The sequence below is a fragment of the Limulus polyphemus genome, unplaced genomic scaffold (genome assembly GCF_000517525.1).
Source record: "Limulus polyphemus unplaced genomic scaffold, Limulus_polyphemus-2.1.2 Scaffold221, whole genome shotgun sequence".
NCBI lineage: Eukaryota > Metazoa > Arthropoda > Merostomata > Xiphosura > Limulidae > Limulus > Limulus polyphemus.
The window spans coordinates 549,389-569,460 of record NW_013665831.1 but is presented as its reverse complement, the minus strand read 5'-3'; the positions used below and the strand labels follow the sequence as shown (position 1 = coordinate 569,460).

General features: G+C 34.1%; 1 protein-coding gene across 1 annotated transcript in view; it reads right to left on the bottom strand.

Annotated features, from left to right (window-relative positions):
• LOC111085068 overlaps nt 1-20,072 on the bottom strand; it is a 46,700-nt gene that overhangs the window by 2,139 nt on the left and 24,489 nt on the right. Inside the window, exons 2-3 of the mRNA XM_022382152.1 lie at nt 4,633-4,714; nt 2,497-2,649 (exon numbers count right to left, since the gene is read on the bottom strand). Of these exons, the coding sequence (XP_022237860.1) occupies nt 2,497-2,649; nt 4,633-4,687 (208 nt within the window). The 5' untranslated portion in view covers nt 4,688-4,714. The remainder of the gene's footprint in view (nt 1-2,496; nt 2,650-4,632; nt 4,715-20,072) is intronic.

Here is a 20,072-nt window from a genome sequence, read left to right as displayed (position 1 = left end):
GTATGTATACTATAATTATTACGTAGTTATAATACTATAAGTATTATAGTATTATAGTATATACATAAGTATTATAGTATAATAGTATAATACATAAGTATATAGTATAGTATTATAGTATAATCATAAGTATTATAGTATAGTATTATAGTATAATCATAAGTATTATAGTATAATCATAAGTATTATAGTATTATAGTATAATCATAAGTATTATAGTATTATAGTATAATCATAAGTATTATAGTATTATAGTATAATCATAAGTATTATAGTATTATAGTATAATCATAAGTATTATAGTATTATAGTATAATCATAAGTATTATAGTATTATAGTATAATCATAAGTTCTGTTTAATCATACTCTGGTTACTATGCGTTCATACATCTTCAATGATGTTCTTTTCAACTACACAGGTTCTGCATCCTTAGAAGAGTGCTGACGATATATATGTATACACACGAAGTAACAAGAACACTGAAATAAATGATAGCTTCAAGCTGTCAGCTGGTGACTAATAAAAAAACGAACGTGGCATAGCGGTACGTCTGCGGACTTACAACACCAGAAACCGGGTTTCGATACCCGTGGTGGGCAGAGCACAGATAGCCCATTGTGTAGCTTTGTGCTTAATTCCAAACAAACTATATTATCACAGATATTAACGTGTAAAAATAGTTCGAAACACTAAGAAGAAGAAATAAATCCTGATGAATGTTTGGATCAAACAACGTGTGTAGGAAACCAGAACTTTAATTACAACAAACTACTAGTTTAATCTATACCCTTTGCACTTTTTCTTAAAAACTCATAATCTAAAATTAGACTTAAAATAAGACCCAAAACTCAAGCGCTTATATTATACTTTATATGTGATCCTTTGTGCTTGCTCTTTTTTCAAAAATAATCCTAGATTGGTATTTATTTCACGTTAAAAGGCGAATCCATCCATAGTCATCTATCTAACTGTATCAGTTAGAAATTCAAAGTTTTATATTTGGTTTGGTTAAGTAGTCCGTTAGCAATTATTTGCAGTTATACTATGGGTGAAATTGTTAGCTTTGATAACTTGAATCGTAAAGTATATGCGTAAAGTAGGTTAAACTTTGCGGCTGAAATTGTAAAGGTTAAAATTGTAGATATGAAGCTTAAATTTGTCTGATTTCTTGCAGTTCTCTTCATTTCTCTTATTTTTCCTAAGTATAGAAAAAAGATCGGGCCTTTTAACGTACTAGAAATAATATAGTCAATACATAATACTACAATAAATACTTGCATTTGACAACTGGTGCTGTGTGCAGAAGGTTATTCACTATCTACGACAGCTTGCATATCCAATATGCCCTGCGTACTGGCGAAAGGCCTTGTCTGCACTGAATATGGCAGATCTAGTGTGGTTCACATATTGTAACATATTTTTCTTTACTTTCTCTCATAAGTTCTTAGAATTGCCCCTGACCATTTCATTGGCCTGTAATTACATTTATTAAAGGCTCCGACATTCTAATTTCAATTCAGTTGAAACGTGGTGAGTTGCAAGTGCATATGGTGCATCCAAGTCTGGGAGGATTACATTTTCCTATTCCGTGATTTTAAAAGTATGCAAAAAAAAAAAATGGCACAGTGTTGAATCATACTCATAAAGGGCAGGTGTGATTACAGCAGGAAAGAAATCTTTGTGTTGCTCAAACGGACCTTTTGAAGTCGTAGTTTATGTATGATTGGCAAATTTTAGGAAATGTGCTAAGCAGAACTCATCAACCAGGGCCATCATACAGTGATGGTTGAAGAACAGGCTGTGAAACCTAGGCAGTCATCCTTCTGTTCTTGCCATAGATCGTGAATACCGTCTGTACCATTTACTTACACTCTCTCAATTGACAAAAAAAAGTTTGTTTTCTGTATTAAAAAATAAAACCTTGTAGGTGATTTTGTGAAAGAATATACGCATATATAAGGCAGTAAAATGTTAGTTAGTTTAGCTTCTATTTATTCATCTAATATTTCTTTCCCCTATTAACTTTTCTGTATATAAATATAAAAATTCACTCGAATAAAATACATGTAAGTCGTCGATAATCTAGTAGCCTGGCATGGCCTAGTGGTTAGTGTGCTCGACTCGAAACATGCAAGTCGTGGGATCGAATCCCGTCACCTGATATGGCTTGACGGTTAGGGTGCTCGACTCGCAATCTTTAGGTCGTGGAATCGAATTCCATCACCTGGAATGACCAGGTAGTTAAAGTACTGAACTCACAATCTGCAGGTCGTGGGATCGCATCCTGTCACCAAACATGATCGCCTTTTCAATCGTGGTGACTTTATAACGTGACGGTCAATCAATCTATTTGTTGGAAAAAAGTATCATTAGAGTTGATGTTGGGATATTTTGATTGGTTTCCTTCTCTCTAGTCTATTACTTTAAAATTAGGGACGGCTAGCAAAGTTAGCTCTTGAATAACTTGAAGCGAAACTTAACAATCAAACCTTACCATTGGAATCCCACTGAACAAATGTTTCACAACCATGGTCACACTCATGGCTGTACACTTTCTGTCCATGAAAATTGTCGTCCGTGCAACGATCAGTCTGGTTGTTTCTGTCATTTGGACTCCAGCTGCAAATGTAACATTGGGTAGCAAAGCCTGTAATACGGAACCAGTCTGAAGATCAAATAATTTTTTTTCTGGCAACAAATTGAAAATATCTATACACGAACTACTATAATCTTTCTTTTTACCTTAAGGAAACTAAATTTACAAAATAATTAGAACCAGCTTTCTGTCATTTCTAACATTTTATATGTTGTAAATACATTTCTTCGAATCTTTTGGAGACGTGCATTGATGCTCTTGAATATACATTGATACGAATGTTTACAATGAACTTGACTATTTATTCTTTGCACTAAACAAATACAAAAGGGGTAACGGAAAGACAAATATCAAGAATATGAATTAACCTTTACATTCTTCAATCAACAAAGACAAATAATTTATGAATGAAAGGAGATAGGATAATATGATTTTAAAAATCAAAATTATAAACAGCTAAAAGAAAGGACACAAAAACACCATACAGTAAAGCTACAATTCGTCATCTTTAACGTAGAATCATGAGATACTTTATATAACAGAACCTACCATTTAAATACACATAACGTTAACACAATGAGTATAACTTTTATCATAACATAAATATAAACCTGACCCTTGTATTTTATTTATCATAAGTCTATCTTGCTTTATTATAATAGCTTATTTTATTTTACTTTTATTAACATTAGGTATTTTAAAGAATATTCTATCCACTGCGACGTTGAGTATCTTTCAAATGTTGATAAGCATGTGTTGGGGTATGTCCACTCTCTGTCTGTGATAAGTTTCAAAGTGAAAATTAAAATGGTTAAAAGGATAGACATAAAATATACAAAATGCAAGGAGTAAGTTCATATTTATGCTCGTGACATCCCCGTTAGGTGTATGTAAATTGTTTGTTATGTTACGTAAAGTACCCGATAATGCTACTTTAACATTGGCGAAACACAGTTTTACTGTACCGTGTATTTATCCTATTTTAGCTTTTATAATTTGAATTTTGAAAGTATATTGAATACCCCCAGTACTTGCATAATACGTCTTTTTAAGCAAGATGTTTGTTAGTAGGATTTTTAATTAACATATTTTCTCCTTTTCTAGGATATATATATATGATTATATAAAGCAGAATTGTCCGTTTGTCTGTCAGTCTGGGGTAACAGGTTGTTGTGTGAAACTGGCTGAACCAACTTCGATGAAATTTTGAAGAAAAACTTGGGTGTACCCTTCCCCAAAGACTAATGAATAAGAAATTAAAGGAACGGTTCTAATTTGGCAGATTTTTCAATTTTACTCCTTAATGCCACAAATGAGGACTCAACTGAGCGAGGAGTTCGATAGAAGGATATATGGCACTAAACTAAAATGACGATTAATGCCACGCACAATACAAATACTTTTGAATCAGATGAAATATTCGTGTGCTACACCTCAAAACAGTGGAATAACATTACATTTTAAACTCTGCATTGCTGAGTACTTTAGCTAGAATGTTTATGCTTCTCAGAGAGCAAAGCAACTGGAACAAGAACTCGACACACTTAGAGATTTATCGACTAAGATTAGAATATAAATAATTTTTCTGATATTGTTCTTGAAAATGTTTATTATATCAGGATTGGTATAGGTGGAAAACAAAACAAAATACATTAAGCAGGAAAATATCTTAAACTTGCCTAATTATTACGTGATTTTCACTTTTCATTTAAAGATGAAGAAGAGATTTATTGTTGAAAGATAATATTCCTGTTAATATATATTTGTTTTACCAAATCGTCACGAACGTTATCAACACAATTATATCATACGTTTTGCAGTTAGCATAATATTAAAAGTTAGCGAGCTTATTTTTGCGGGTTAGGAAAGGGAAGTTTTTGTGTCATTTTAACAGATTTGAAACATTTTGAAGTTTTTGTACATGTCTTAGTTATTGATGAATCATATCATATCTTGTAGCCCTATCTGACTAATCTGAACATCATAATAAGTGAGCGCTGTCAAAGTTTGAATAAAGATGAAAATAGTGAGTACCTTGCATCACGAGTGACATTAGCGCCACCAACTTTAGAGACCACCACTTCTCCATCCAGCTTATACAGTTTCCTATATCCCTCTGAAAGAAATTAAATATTCATACACTTATATATACGCAGTGTTTGAACTAAAGAATGTGTTAATTGTGCAATCAGAAAAAATAATTCTTACAGGACTTAACAATATGATATTTCATTATATTTGTGAGAAGAAATTATGCTTACCATATTCTTCATTTCATCAGCGCTAAAAACCTCAAAAACTTAATTCACAGTACTTTAACAACAAAAAACAAAACAAAAGAAAACCAACGGCTCGGCATCGCCAGGACGTTAGGGCGCTTGACTCACAATGTGAGGGTCGTGGGTTTGAATCCCCATCACAACAAACATGCTCGCCCTTTCAGCCGTAGGGGGCGTTATAATGTGACGGTCAATTCCACTATTCGTTGTTAAAAGAATAGGCGGTTGGTGGTGATTTACTAGCTGCCTTCTCTTTAGTCTTTCACTGCTAAATTAGGGACGGCTAGCACAGATAGTTCTAGTGTAGCTTTGCGCGAAATTAAAAAAAAACAAAAAAAACATTAGCACTCATGTGAGTAGTTTTTTAAACAAACGAAAGTTACAAAGAACACATATTTAAACGAAAACAATATAATGGAATGTAAATAAAACGTTGAATAATATTGTTAAGAGAAAACATTATAAAGAAACGCTTAAATATAAGTACAAACTACTGCATCTTTAAACATAATAGTAGTAATAATCCAATAAAAACCCTGGGAATGTCGAAGTGATAAGATTAAAGACAAAGTAGAGAAGTTGATGTTATTATTTTGTGTTGGGTGATAATTTCATATTTATTCTTGATTTTTATTTACAAAGTTACAGCCATATAGGGTAAGTAACCAAACACAAACTATGTTTTACACAATCGTTATTCCAAATGTAGAAAAATATTGAAAAAACATAATTAGAAACTTTTTATTTAAGTGATCTGAAACTAAGAGTGATTCAAACATCTTGCTTCAGTCGAATTGAAATAACATGAGTCAAGTAGGAAAATACATAGAACTTAGAACTGTAACACTTCTTGGACAGTAATATAGATTGTAGTGACCAAAGGAGTAAGGGTTTTGTCTAGAAAGAATTATCAGTTTGAGATTAAGATTTAAAATGTTGATATCTTTAGTAACACAGATGGATCGATAGACACAGGCCTGGTAAATAGTAAAAATACCACATTCCTTGAATTTGATAGTAATAATTGCACTGTAAGGAAGCCCCAACATGAGCCTCAAAATCCGCTTTTGTAATAGCCACATGTGTGCCCCAGCTTTCTTTAATAAAAAGTTCGTAACCTGTGATTTTGAAGTCGAGAATTTTAAAGTTTTCTAGAAGAGTGGGGTTGTTGTTATTCTCACTGTGTAAACGGATACAAGACTTGGGTGGATTAATTAGCTTACATCCACTTCTAGCTGAAATTACCATGTGTTCATATTTCTAGATGGCGTGTACTTTTACCCACATAGGTAACTTTAGAGCTACCACAAAAATATTTATGAACGACTCATCCATAGGAAGGGGCAGTGTTTTTGGTTTTAAACAAGTTTTTAATTCTGAATACTGCCCTAAATACTAAGAGTAAGCTTAAGCAAGTCATCATCGAGAAATTTGAATAATAGAACAAAGTTTAAACACCTCGGTAACAAATAGCTTCAGCTTACTTTCAAGCGTCAGGAAACACTTCAACGGACTTAAAGAAACTTAAGAAAATGCAAACTCATTCCTGATTCCACTTTATCCTACAGCTTATCAACTCCGTTTTATGTGTGCCTTACCGAAAATACACAAAAATGGTTTAATGGTTTGCCCCTCAGGCCTATTCTATTTATTCTCTGTTCTCATGTCTACAAACTGGCTAAATATATTGTACCTGCATTAAGTTCAATAACTGATAATGAATTTACTATTAAATACTCTTTTTACTTTGCTCAAGAGATGTCTAAATTTCCTAATTCAAGCCAGTGATATCAGCTTTGATATCCGTCTCTTAGTCTCTAACATTCCACCAGAGGAAATAATTTGAATAATTATTAAACAGTTATTCCCAAACAATGATGCCCTGCACTGGTATCTTTAACCGAAAAAGTTCAAAAAGCTCCCTAAATTGGCCCTCAAAAACAATCACTTCGCTTTTAATGGTCAGCTAAGACAGAGTGGCGATGGGATCACCCCTAGGTCCGACTTTTGCCAATATTATGATTGCCAATATCTGGTTAATTCCTTCTCTAATCTTTTTTTTTTCTTATTCGGCTTTTCCGTTTGGCAGGGGTCGCCGTCCTTCACACCTGTTGCTCTCCTCCAATCGTCTTTATTAAATGCAAAGTCTTCTGCGATTCCTGTCTCGTTCATATCTTCTTTAATCCCATCTTTCCAATGCTTTACTGGACTTCCCTGTCTTCTCTCGCCGGCTACTGGAAGCTCTGATGCTCTCGTTATTGCTTGTTCCTCTCTTCTTTTCACGTGACCGAACCACCTCAGCCTCTCTTCTCTTGTCTTTTTCTCGATTCTATTTCCTTAATTTCCCTATTCGTTCTCTTCTCTTTCAACGACACTTCCAACAGCCACCTCAGCCTTCTCATATCTGTTTTTATCAACAAGCCTTCTCAATTAGGGTCCAGGTCTCGGCTCCGTAGAGAAACATCGGTTCAACCACGGTCTTATACACTTTGTATTCAGTGCTTTTGGTAACCTAGTTTGTCACATATGATTGTGGATCTTCGTTCCATTTCTTCCAACCCGATTGGATCCTATCTCTCACAGCTTTTTCTTTTTGTATTTTCATAGCAAAGCCACATCGGGCTATCTGCTGTATCCACCGAGGGGAATCGAATCCCTGATTTTAGCGTGGTAAATCCGTAGACTTACCGCTGTCCCACCGAGGAACTACATTTATCACTTCTGCCTTCACTATGGATTGCACTTTCCAAGTACCTAAAGCCTTCTACTTGTTTCAGCGGCTTCCCGTATATATTTGAGATCTTGACTTTCTTTTTACCCCTTCCGCTCACTGTGAGCTCCGGTTTTCTGGCATTCATTTGCGTTTGTAACTCCTTCTTACTTTTAGTTGTTAGGACAAGATCAGCGGCGAATAGTAGCTCCCATATGGTCCCTTACGGTACTCCTTACTCAAGACGTCGATGATAATGACGAACAGCAAGGAGGCTAATGACTGACTCTTGGTACAGCCCAACGTTTACTTCAAACTTGTCCGCTTCTCCATATATCGTCTACATGATTGTTATCGCTACTTCATAAGAAGCCCTCACTATTTTGATCAGCTTGTCGGGTACTCCTTTCTCTCAGAGGCACCAGTATACTAATTCTTCTGGCACCTTGTCACACCTTTTCTCCAACTCTACAAATGCATGGTATAGCTTCTTGTTTCCTTCAAGCTACTTCTTCTCCTGCAACAGTCGCAGAATGAAGGTTGCATCTATTGTTCTTCTCCCAGGGCGAAACTTAAACTATATCTCGTCGATGTCTACGACTTCTCTCATTCTCTTTTCCAGTACCTTTTCTTTCTCTTTCATCAGGTCTCCACCAGTTTTATTTCTAAGTTGTTTCACACTCAATATCATCTCCTTTCTGCTTGCATCTGGATATCAATAGGCTCTCTCTCCATTCTTCAGGTATCTTCTCTTTTCTTCAGAGGTTTTTTAACAGAGTCCATACATACTCAGCTCCATCATTTACTAGTGCCAAACGTCTATTACTAACCAGTATTATATAGAAGATACATTGATGATTCTTTTTTACTCTTTCACAACACTGATCACATCAAGAATTTTTTAGTATCCTTAAACTCACTACATCCATGCATGAACTTTACAGGTGAGAAGGAAGAAAACAATAAATTAGTTTTTTAGACGTCCAGGTAAACAATATATGTGCTATATCTGTTTACCGTATGAAAAAATGCAATGGCTTTAAACATAACCTTGTTATAAATCTCTTAAACAGAGCATATAAATTTATAACATATGTGCTGACTACTTTTGTCTTCACTCTGAAATCTCCAAAATTCATAGCATGGTACAGAATAATGGCTATTCCATTATTTTCTTACACTATCACACGAATATATTTAATAAATAAACTAGAGCTTACCAAGAAGTCACACACTGTTTTCAAATATCTACTAGTTCTTACCACTTCTTTTATGGACAAATAAAGTTTTAAGCTCAAATTCCAAAAAACCAACAAAACAAATTACAAAACCTATTACCCACAAATTAAGCTACGTTTAGTATCTAAGTCAACATTTAGAATTAAAAACTTCTTGAAAATCATGGATCGTATACAAATACACTTGTGATAGCTGTAAAATGACATATATATTGGTAAAACTACATGTCACCTACAAATATGTGCACATGGATATAAGCTAAGTAATTCACGTGACTCTTGTTTCATAGTGAGAATAACAACCACACCATACTTCTAGACAACTTTAAAATTCTCGACCTCGGACCACAAACAATGATTTTTTTATTAAAGAAAGCCTCTCCATTTTCAATTATCACCCAACACTAAGTATTAACATCAACTCGTCCTTATTTAAACTAATCGAATCGATTCCCAGTGTTTTTATTTTATTATTATTGTATTTAATGATGTAGTGTTTATATTGGTATTTAGGCCTTTACTTATAAATTTTTCTTAACAATATCATTAAAGATATTTCTGCTGCACGTTTCATTGTACATTTAGTTATATTCTTACCGTTTAAATCTTGTTATTTAAGTAGTTATATCAGAAATTTCTAGCTTCTATTTTTCGTAGTTAAAATATTGTGAACTAGCTTTTTGAGGTTTTAACGCTGGTGGTGAAATTTGAAGAAATTTCGAAACGTCCATAATGAAAGAATTTTTCATTATTAAAGAGTTTTTAATACTTCGTATTCCATGTTGGAACCATATCTAGTGGTTAATTACAAAATATACACCTACTAATGCCTTCTGGTTGGGTAATCTATAAAAGTGCTTTAAATTTGGTGTGTTGTTTGAAACAATTCTTTATCCCCCATACGTAAAATAATGATTAAATTCAAATTGGGAACAGAGTAAATGTTTAGTTTTTTAATCTGGTATCTTATTAAACAACGCACAGAGACGTAACAATTGATCTGTAACAAAATAAATGCAAAAGTGTCTTTCAGATTTTCTGTTAAGAGGAAACTGTTGAAACAAATACATTATTATTCATGATTTATCTAATTTAATAGGTCAAGTATAGGATTCAGCTTAAATTATTAAGTCCAATGATGCCTGAAAATACCTTTTTATTATGATTAACGTGCACCTGTCTTGTTATTTTCAACTTTAACAAACAGGATGTTCAATAACAAAATTACATTCTGTTTCTCCAATAAACGTTACGTACTTATCGGAAAGTCCACTAGCATTCTCTATGTAGGGATGGCACGGACGCCAGTATTGAAGCAATGCAAAAGTCATCTGGATTTTCTTCTATATCAGAAGCTATATATGGAGAGCTATCTGGCTTAGCCGCCCTACCCCCAGTGTATATGCTGCTTTTCAGCTATCCAGAGCGTCCCAAAGTCGAAAACCGGCGAATAGCCAAAACCAAGATTTCATATTTTCGTTCATCATCATGTTTCTTCAATAGACCTAGCGCCTACCTAGTACTAGCAGGAAATATGGTTTTATCATCAATTGATAGAGGAAAACAGTCTTCACGATGTTTGACTACCTATTTTTTATTATTCTATGCAAAATTTATAAAGCTTTAGAATACGTTCGATAACCCAGTAATCCACGTACACCATCATATAAAAAAAATTAAACATACAAGTATAAGGGAAAAAATATCGCTAAATAAAAATGCTATGTAGGGCTGGCTACTGAACTTGAAAAAAAGGACCCAAACAAGATAGGGACGACGTGGACATATCACTTGACCCAGCTCATGATCACATAGTAGACTAAGCTGTCTCGACTTTAAATGGAGAATATAATCCTTACAATTCTGGCTTCCTCATTGACAAAACAAATAGAATCAGAATTTCCAATCATAAGATGTTATTCTATAGTAAAATAATCATAAAAGTAGTATTATAAAGTTAACTAACAGAAAGGTATAACGATTAAAGTTGAAATTATATCCAAACACCAAGCTTTTGATAGACAAAGTGGGGAAACCGGTAATGTACGAAATTTATTCTCCATCTAAAGTTGAGACAGCTTAGTGTGCTATGACTATGTGGTCATTAGCCGATCAAGTGATATGTTCACTTCCATCCCTGTCTTGTTTTGTTCTGTCTTTGAAACTCAGTAGCCAGTCCTACATTGCTTTTTTATTTAGCGATATTATATTTTTTTTTATTTCTATCGTATGCTATGATTTACATATTCTTCTCTTCTATCGCACGGCCTCAGGACACAGTTTATAATTAAATGATGAAAATCTATCTCTGTTATGTTTAAAATATTTAATTTAGAATTAGCAGCAGGGTCCATATTACATTACCGATGTCATCAATATAAACAGCTAATCATTCCAGTACACCTTACATTTCTATTTCGTACTATAAGCCAAAACACATGACGACCTCTGAGGTGAAATGACATATTTTCAAACAGATTTATCTATATTATTTATGCACTATACTTAATGCTTATAATTTATGACTTTATTGATCATAGGGTCCAAAAAACTTATGAAGCACATATAAAAAGGTAACCAAAAGTACAGTTAATATTGTGATTAATCCCACTAATAACTACTGGACTTCCCTGTGTATTTCAAAGAGGAAACAACAGATTTGTCCCAATTATTTTGTCCGATCTTTAACAGTACTTTATTAGGGAAAAAAATCATAAAATTACTCAATATGATGCAATGAGTCAATAGTTTGAAGAATAAACAGTTTTAATGTAGTATTGTTATAAGTGCATTGTTTATATAAATCACTAAGTACAGTATAATGCTCCACCAAACACTTTAAATGAGGAAAGATCGTGAAGGTAATTAAAAAAAAGTTATATACCAGTTGTGTTACATGTAACACTAGAGGGACACTCAGTAGAGAGCATACTTCCGTTACGAAGCGTTGATTATATCTGACTTTCAAAAAATACGAAAATGTGTCCGTATGTCCGTCGATATCAACGAACACGGATCATTTTTAACTGAGTTACAGAGCAAAAATGGTGTGAAAAATCGGTCTCCATGTTAACATATAGGAATATTTTGGACTTTCGTGACGTTGCTGTGACCTTTACTCTCTAAAAACTAATCACTTCTAAGATGGATCATAGTCCAAATGTATATCAACTTTCGTCCACATCCATTAAGCCGTTTTCGAGAAATCTTGCTGACAGTAAAACACACACACACAGAGGTGAAAATATATCCCTGTGTTCATGGTTTCCTAAATAATTGATACGTTTATTTTACAATGCTGTCTATTTACTGATTCTACTAAAAAAGAAAGAGACTATTCTGTCTAAATGCTCAGTTGTACTTTCTTGTATATATGAACTATCATGTACGTCACAAGAGCCGGGAATACGTTTGTTAGACTTTCAAAGAATGAGGACACACTTCCTTAGTTTTATTGGAAGAACGTTTTTGAGCTACAGCGAATCCTGTTCATCGAATGTGGGGTATTCTGGAAGTGTTTAATAAAACTAAAGTATCTTCCCGTTTGACCTTTCTATAGGTTGAAACCTTTTCCTGAACGATTACTACGAACGGTTTACGTTTTGAGTCAATTTTCAAACATGGATTTTATTTTTCTTTTCAATACAAAACACACTTAAGAAAACAGACAAGCGGCGTTGATTTTTTGTATTAGAATCATAATACATTTTATTAAAAAATATTGTTACTCAGTGTCTTAGAATGATAAGTGTTAATGTTTTCAAATAACTTTCATTAAATGCATTTATTAATTTTAAGATGAATATATAACTTTAACAATAACAAAGATCAAAGGGAATAGTTTTACATCTAAAACTATCTGCCACCGTCTGTAATTCTGAACTACTGATCAGAGGAAGTCAGTCAATCAGTTGCACCCTACTACTCACAACCTACGTTAAGGGATTAACTGTTATTGTTATACGGCACTCCGCATAACTTAAAGTGTGGGGAATATTTTGTGATATCGCATGGATTCGAACCCGGCATGCTAGCTCTAAAATCCTGAGAGCTACACACGGCCAACCAAGGAATAGTTAAATATTGATTTAAACTACTATGGTTACGTTGTATAAAAGATGTCAGTGGACAGTTTTAACTACTGGAAATCGTGTGGTATGCACTTCTTCATGTATTACAAGTTTTTAAAAGGATTGGAATTACGAAATTAAGCAATTAAACTCCAAACCCATAAAGATAAAAGAAGAAAAAAGAACCATATTTTTCTTTTTAATTTTTTTTATGATGCTTCAAAATAATGTATCTAAGCCTTAGAAGGCTTATGATGCCTCCCAGTGGCACAGCTGCATGTCTGCAGACCAAAAACTCTAGAAACCCATGGTGGGCAGAGAACAGAAAGCCCATTGTGTAGCTTTGTGCTTAACTTCAAACAAACACTTATGATTTCTCTAAGAGCAGCGCCACCTATCTAATTTTCAGAGATATTTGAGCTGTTTTTTTTTATATAACTCGTGCACAATCCTTCTAGGTTAGTCATGAGGTGTATAAGCTTATAAGCTTCAGACACATTACTGACATCTAGAAAAATTTATAAACATTTAATTGCAATTCAAAGCTTGTAATTACTTTCCTCTCAAATTAGGGAAAGGGAAAGTTCTGATGAGCATAACCTTCCAAAACTTTCCAAATCAGTCTTTAGTCATGTTTAGATTTGCCTCACATGAAAGCAATATTTAGAAAAAAACAAGAAAAATTAGGCTGTACTGTTGGTTGCATTCTTTGAAATAATTTACTGTGCACCATAACATATTTGCAAAAAATAGACTATAAAACCAACATTTAAGAGATTTTAGAGAGATCAACTTTTTATCTCATTTGTTATGACAATCATTCCTAGTCTAACGCTTTGCATTTTATGTAAATGAAAATAGACTTTGTAATTAGATAGATTTCTATAGAAACTGTCGCAGTGCGTTAACACTCGATACATTTATTTTATATGTTATTTGGTAACATAATTTATCTTAAGTTAATGTTAATAACAAAATAACCTTAAGAACAAAATATTTGCACTGCTAACTAGTGCCATAACAGTTATACAAAAATCTTAAGATAGTTAATAAGGAATTCCATGGGGTTTTTAACATGAACAACATTCTATGTGCACGTGGTTAAACGGCGAAGTCAGAGAGCGGTACCTAAAAGTACAGAGAGCACCCAACGGTTACACATCTCGGACCTTAGACCCTTAGGTCTGCATTCCAACAGACTAACGATTAGACCATGCTTAGCCCAATATTTATAAGAATTGTTATAACTTTTGAAATTTTGATGAAAGATTCTCACTACACTAAAACTGTGCACCAACATTTCATCTTATCTGTTAAAAGAATTGTCTTTTTTGCTGATGATATGCATCATGTCTTTATCCAAGTATTTCTATTTGCAATCATAACGGTAAAAATTATAAAATAATACAAAACTTAAGGCCAAACATTTGAGAAAAAAGCCATTTTCTCGTGAATTCTGTCTGAGTATCCAACGATATAATGAAATAGTTAACAGCCAGACTAAAAAGTGATCCACTCCATTGGTGACAAGTAATTTCATTATGACATTTTGCGGCGTGTGTGTAATTGATTTATCGAAGGTTGATTCTCTTATGCCATCAGAATTAAACGTTTCTTGTGTTAGCGACTGGTGTGAAACCGTGCATTTGAGCATAACAGATTGTCCTATGTCATTAGATTCTTCTTGTCTCATTGGAGCATGTAGCTAACACATCTTTTAAATATTCAATTAACGAAGATTCACAGAGAGTGATGCTGATAAAATAATGACTGGAATTTGTGTTTTGTTGTTTTATTACTAAAATGAATAATTTATTTTTCTACGAAAAGATATATAAATAGATAGACAGATAGATGTACCGTGAAATCAACGCCAAGAAATGTAGAAGTAGTTTGAGGAAAGAACTGCGATACATATAAATAGTGTAAACTGTGATACATATAAATAATATGGGGCGATATCAGTAAAGAATGTCTGTCGTTTATATGTAGACTATGTGTTTTATACAGCCCTGCATTAATATAGAAACTGTCAACATTTGTCACTTTGTGCTATTTTCACACTAGGTTTATAAGTAATGTTCTTAACTTCCTTTCACTTTAGCTGCCCATTGTACGATATCATTCTCCTAGAGTAGCATTTTTTTTTCTTCTCATGGGAAAGAAAGCTGTAAGGTCCTCTATAAAAAGTGAAGTATGGTTTGGTTTGGTTGTTGTAAAGCGCAAAGCTACATAGTTGACTATCTGTTCTTTGTCCTCCACTGACGTCGTAAACTGATTTTTAATGTTGTAAATCAGTAGACTTACAACTAAGTCACTGGGGATCGTATGTTAAGTTAGAAAGATATATTTTCTTTTCATGTTGGCCAGGTGACCACTAGAAACAACGACCCCTCTTGTATTTATTGGAGAATGCCTAATCACGTTTGTAGTGCTACTCGTTCTGGGTAATGCTAACGTTAACGATTTGAGTACCTAAGTGGGAATTATTCAGCCTAGAACGCGACCAAGAGAATCACAGTTTGGAATCTAGAATCATTAACTTTGTACTAACTCTCCAGTAAAGGCAACTATTCTTTGTAACCATTTAAAGATACACTTTAACTGTATTTGTTTTAAATGAAGATTGTTTATTGTGATTGTACGTTTGTGTTTTCAGTCTTTATTCCTTTATCACGACTTAACTAGTAAAAAAATATATAATTACATTGCAGTAAATACCTTTTCAATTATCCAGTCATTAAGTGGACTCGTCTTGTCACTCTGTTTGGAATCAGTCTTACCTAAAAGTAGCACAGAGTGGACAGGTAAGGAGAAAAGTTTGGTTTCTTGACCACAGGATATAATATTTTGTCTTACGTGTATACTGCTCTTATTTAAAGTCTTCTATTCAAATTTTAAAATATTCATTTGAAGGAAATTATATTTTCCACAGCATGAAGGACGTATGAGAAAAACGTAGAGTTACTCCCTGAAGGGATGTGATTGTATGAGAGGAATGCTGCACAGAAAGGTCCATGGCTTCTCTCGTTGCTGCTGCAGACTCAGGAAGACAAACTAGCAGAATGACTGACTGAGCTCACTACCCTGATGTCGACTTCATTGTGAGGAAGGCATGAATAACTGAGAGTCGCTTTGGTGGTATAGTGACTGGCGAGTCTGAGATCAATTTTGGTGACCTCTATACGACTTTCAGGTCTCTGCTAACCAGAGCAATAACACCCTAGCTCTAGTCGAAGCCAGGAGAGAGTAGTAAAGAAAGACTAAGGTGAACTTGACACATACAATCTGCAAACAGGAGCTATCTCACTAATGGGTGAGATGGTGAACATCTAATTGTGAAGACGATGATGCATGGGACATTCACTAGCCTAACTAAGCCTGGAGGTATCCTTTTAGAACAACTATAGGTTATGGAGAAATCTGGGATCGAACAGATCTGATGGACGAGATGAAAAGAGCAACTCGTCATTCTGCCACCTTGAATCAATAACTTATTAGTTGTATGAGGGTCAGGATCACTGTAAATACCTACTACCATTTACACATGATACCAATGACATATCAGTCAGGTGTTGGCTGAGAGATCATAAGAGAAAGGTTTATGATGCTCTCACAGTTTTTTTTTCTTTTTCTTTAGTAAGACTACATATATTTGCCCCGACATTTAAAGGTACAGCTAAGAAAGATCAGTATATGGATTAAAGAGTCGAACATACTTTTTTTGACTGTTCATGATCAACTAGAAGAGGAAGCACCATATTTAGAGGTGAATGACAGTTCAATATTTATGGTTGAGATGCTGATGGCCTCTTGATTGATATAACCAGGATTAAATCTGATCATTCAATATATATTAGGACCATTTCTTAATTTAAGATTAATGGGATCAAAGGGTTTGACAATCCTTGCTTTCTGAGCTGTGTAATGGAGCTTCAGAATGATAGATGGTTGAAATGTTGCTGACTGAAAAGATGTAAGAATCCATGCTTTCAGGACCAACAAGTTATATTCACTGTGCAGTGTACATGTATATGTTACATTGTGTGATTTACCCTTGATTATCAAAGTTAGGATGACTGGTGTTAGTATTGAGAGTTTGCACAACTGAAGTTCATAGTCAGTTGTTTGAAAACACCGTCGACAGGCTTTAAAACCCTTTACTTTTTTAAGCTAATGAGTTATCATTTATAAGACAAAACGTCCACTGTTTTACAAGAATAACCTACTTAATCTCACAGAGATGTAATCTTTATGGAGCACATTGCTGAATTCTTTGCTAGTTTTCTGAGCTAGCAAGTGATGTTCATCATGCAATCTATATGTTAGATTGTGTGATTTTCATTTGATTATCATGGTTAAAACGAATAGTGTTATAAGCGAAAAATCTGATAATTGAAAAGAAACTCTGGGACTGTGGCTTAAAATAGTAAATATAATATTTAGTATCTCTACAGTTTGAAGGGCTGGATATTATAATTAGTGGCTGAAAACTTAGCTGAAAGTAAATAGTGTTCTTTGCTTCTTGAGATATCTGGTGATATTGTCTAACAAAATGATTAAGTTGTATGAGCCACTCAGTTATCAAGAGTTAAGACAGTTTAGGTGATTAGGCATAATATCAAGCATGTCATCAGTTTATTACAACTAAATATAGTTGCTAGAAGTTGTAATTACAAGCTACTAAGTGATTTTCTGAGACAAAATATCCTCTAATCTGTTGAGAGAATTATCTACTTAATCTAACTAAATGATGAAAGTTATATGTAACATACCATACAACCCTCACACGTTGTTGTGTATATAGCTTCTCTGTATCCAGTGGGAAAGTTGTGTTTCCTCCAAATGTGTACTAATAACCATACCTTAGTAACAGCATGAAAGTTAACTTTGGCTCCAAGAATCCTAGATGAAATATCTTAGTTTAGCTTAATTCTTTCAGAAATTATTAATTTCGTGTTGTTGTTGCTTGTAATTAAGCACAAAGCTACACAATTGGCTATTTGTGCTCTGCCCAACACGGGTATCGAAACCCGGTTTCTAGCGAGTTAAGTCCGCAAACATACCGCTGTGCCACTGGGGGAGTATTAATTTTGTGATGCCTGAAAGGAAAAATAAATATCGAACTTCATGGCTCAAGAACATGACACGTTAAAGACCACAATTGTTGAAACTCTTGAGGATGGCAATCCAAGATAAATACTGAAGTAAATTGCACATATGCCAGAGACAGTCTGGTATTATATATGCCAATATATGCACGAATGTGTGTGGTTTCATTCAGATATATGAACAATACCTAAAGTCATTCATAAGGTTTATATAACATGAATGGACACAACTGTTAAGCAATATGTAAGTGGAAATAAAAGATATGATTTGAATGTTAAGATTTGACGATATCATGTTAACTGTGACTACTGGCCTGAGCAGTATTCTTTACAAAATAAGTGTACCTGTTATTTTCATTAATATTATGAGAGGATGTTTCATTTTTGACATTGAAATGTCTCCCGGTGGGTGAGCGGTAAGTTTACAGACTTACAACACAAAAATCTGGAGATCGATACTCTGCTGTAAACACAGCAGATAGCCCAATGTCCTTTACGCTGAAACAAACAACGAAACGCTGACATTAAAATATTTGTCAGGTAACGAGTTTGCATTGAAAGATAAATCTTGTAAGAAAATTCACACTGTGTCCAAGAGAAGATTCAGTTTTGTTTATTGTCTTTCGATAAGTTTAGTTCATGATATTTCAATTGGTTTAAACCAAAATATTCATCAGTCGGTGAAATTATCAACGGTGCATACATTTTATATCAAATGTAAGCTCGGTGTACTGTATATTTTATTTGATTATGATGGAATATTCCAATCTTGAAGATGGGAATATTTTATAAGAATACAATCTTACCAAATACTTTCTTAACATAGTTTCAGAACAAAATACAGCCAAAAGTGCGTGAAAATGTAGTCTGTGAGTGTGCTATTAGATAGTGGGAAGTAACACCTTCGGTATGAAACGTTTAAATTGTACCTAGAAGAAGTGCTGAGGAAAAGACAATGTAAGTGTAACCTGATTCTCATGGTCAGAAATTAGGGGTTTAGCGTCTACTAACCCGAGTCAGCTCATGTGTGTAGGAACTAATTTATGTAACCTTAAACCTTGTTTCTTCTGTGCTGAAACCTAGAGATCTGTTCGTTAAAAAAAAACAGTATGTAGTGGGAGTAATGGGATGGGTTGGAGTGCAAGTTGTTTGAGCTGTTGCTTTGGGAATAGCAGTATTATAGCTATATGTATCACTCAATCATTAATATGTTTTAAAGGCAACATGTAAAACCTCTATATCCTGAGTCTGAATGTACTTTTAAACCAAGGCAATTCTGTAACTGAATAGATACAGCATTTTTCAACCTACACCTGCAACTGAACTTCTGATCAATGAGGCCTGGCATGGCTTGGTTGTTAGGGCACTTGACTCACAATCTGTGGGTTGTGGGTTCAAATTCTCGTCACAGAACATGCTCACCATTTTAGCTAAGGGGCGTTATAATGTGATGCTCAATCCCACTGTTTGTTAGTAAAAAGAGTAGCTCAAGAGTTAGCGGTGGGTGGTGCTTACTAGCTTTCTTACCTCTAGATTAAGTACAGTTAGCGCAAATAGCCATCGAGTAACAATAACATTAATGGGCAGCCTGAAGTACGCTAATTTTACCTGATGCTGCAGCAAGGCAAGGAAGGTAAAAGTTGACTAAAGTTTTGGTAAATCTAGGCTAAAAACACAGCCAAACATGTTACGCGTCTTGTATAGTTACCACAATTATTGAAAATGTATCCTTTGATGTGATTTACTACAAGATCAATGGGTTATCACAGTTTGTCAAGCTGAAGTAACTTTTCTACTGAGGTGGTAGAAAAAAGACGAATTGTGCCTCACCTTCGAGATGAAATTTACTCTTGAAATGGTGTATGTATAGTTTATCGAGACATTAATGGTAAATCACAGCGAACTATATTATTGTCAATCATATATTGAAACATCATTTAATAAGTTGTTCATTTGTCAACTGTTTCTACAGTTTATCCTACACTAGTTACTGAAAATATGTCATCAAGAATCAAAGCTACCAAAACTTATACTCTTAATCTAGAGACAGGTGTTTTAAATCTGTC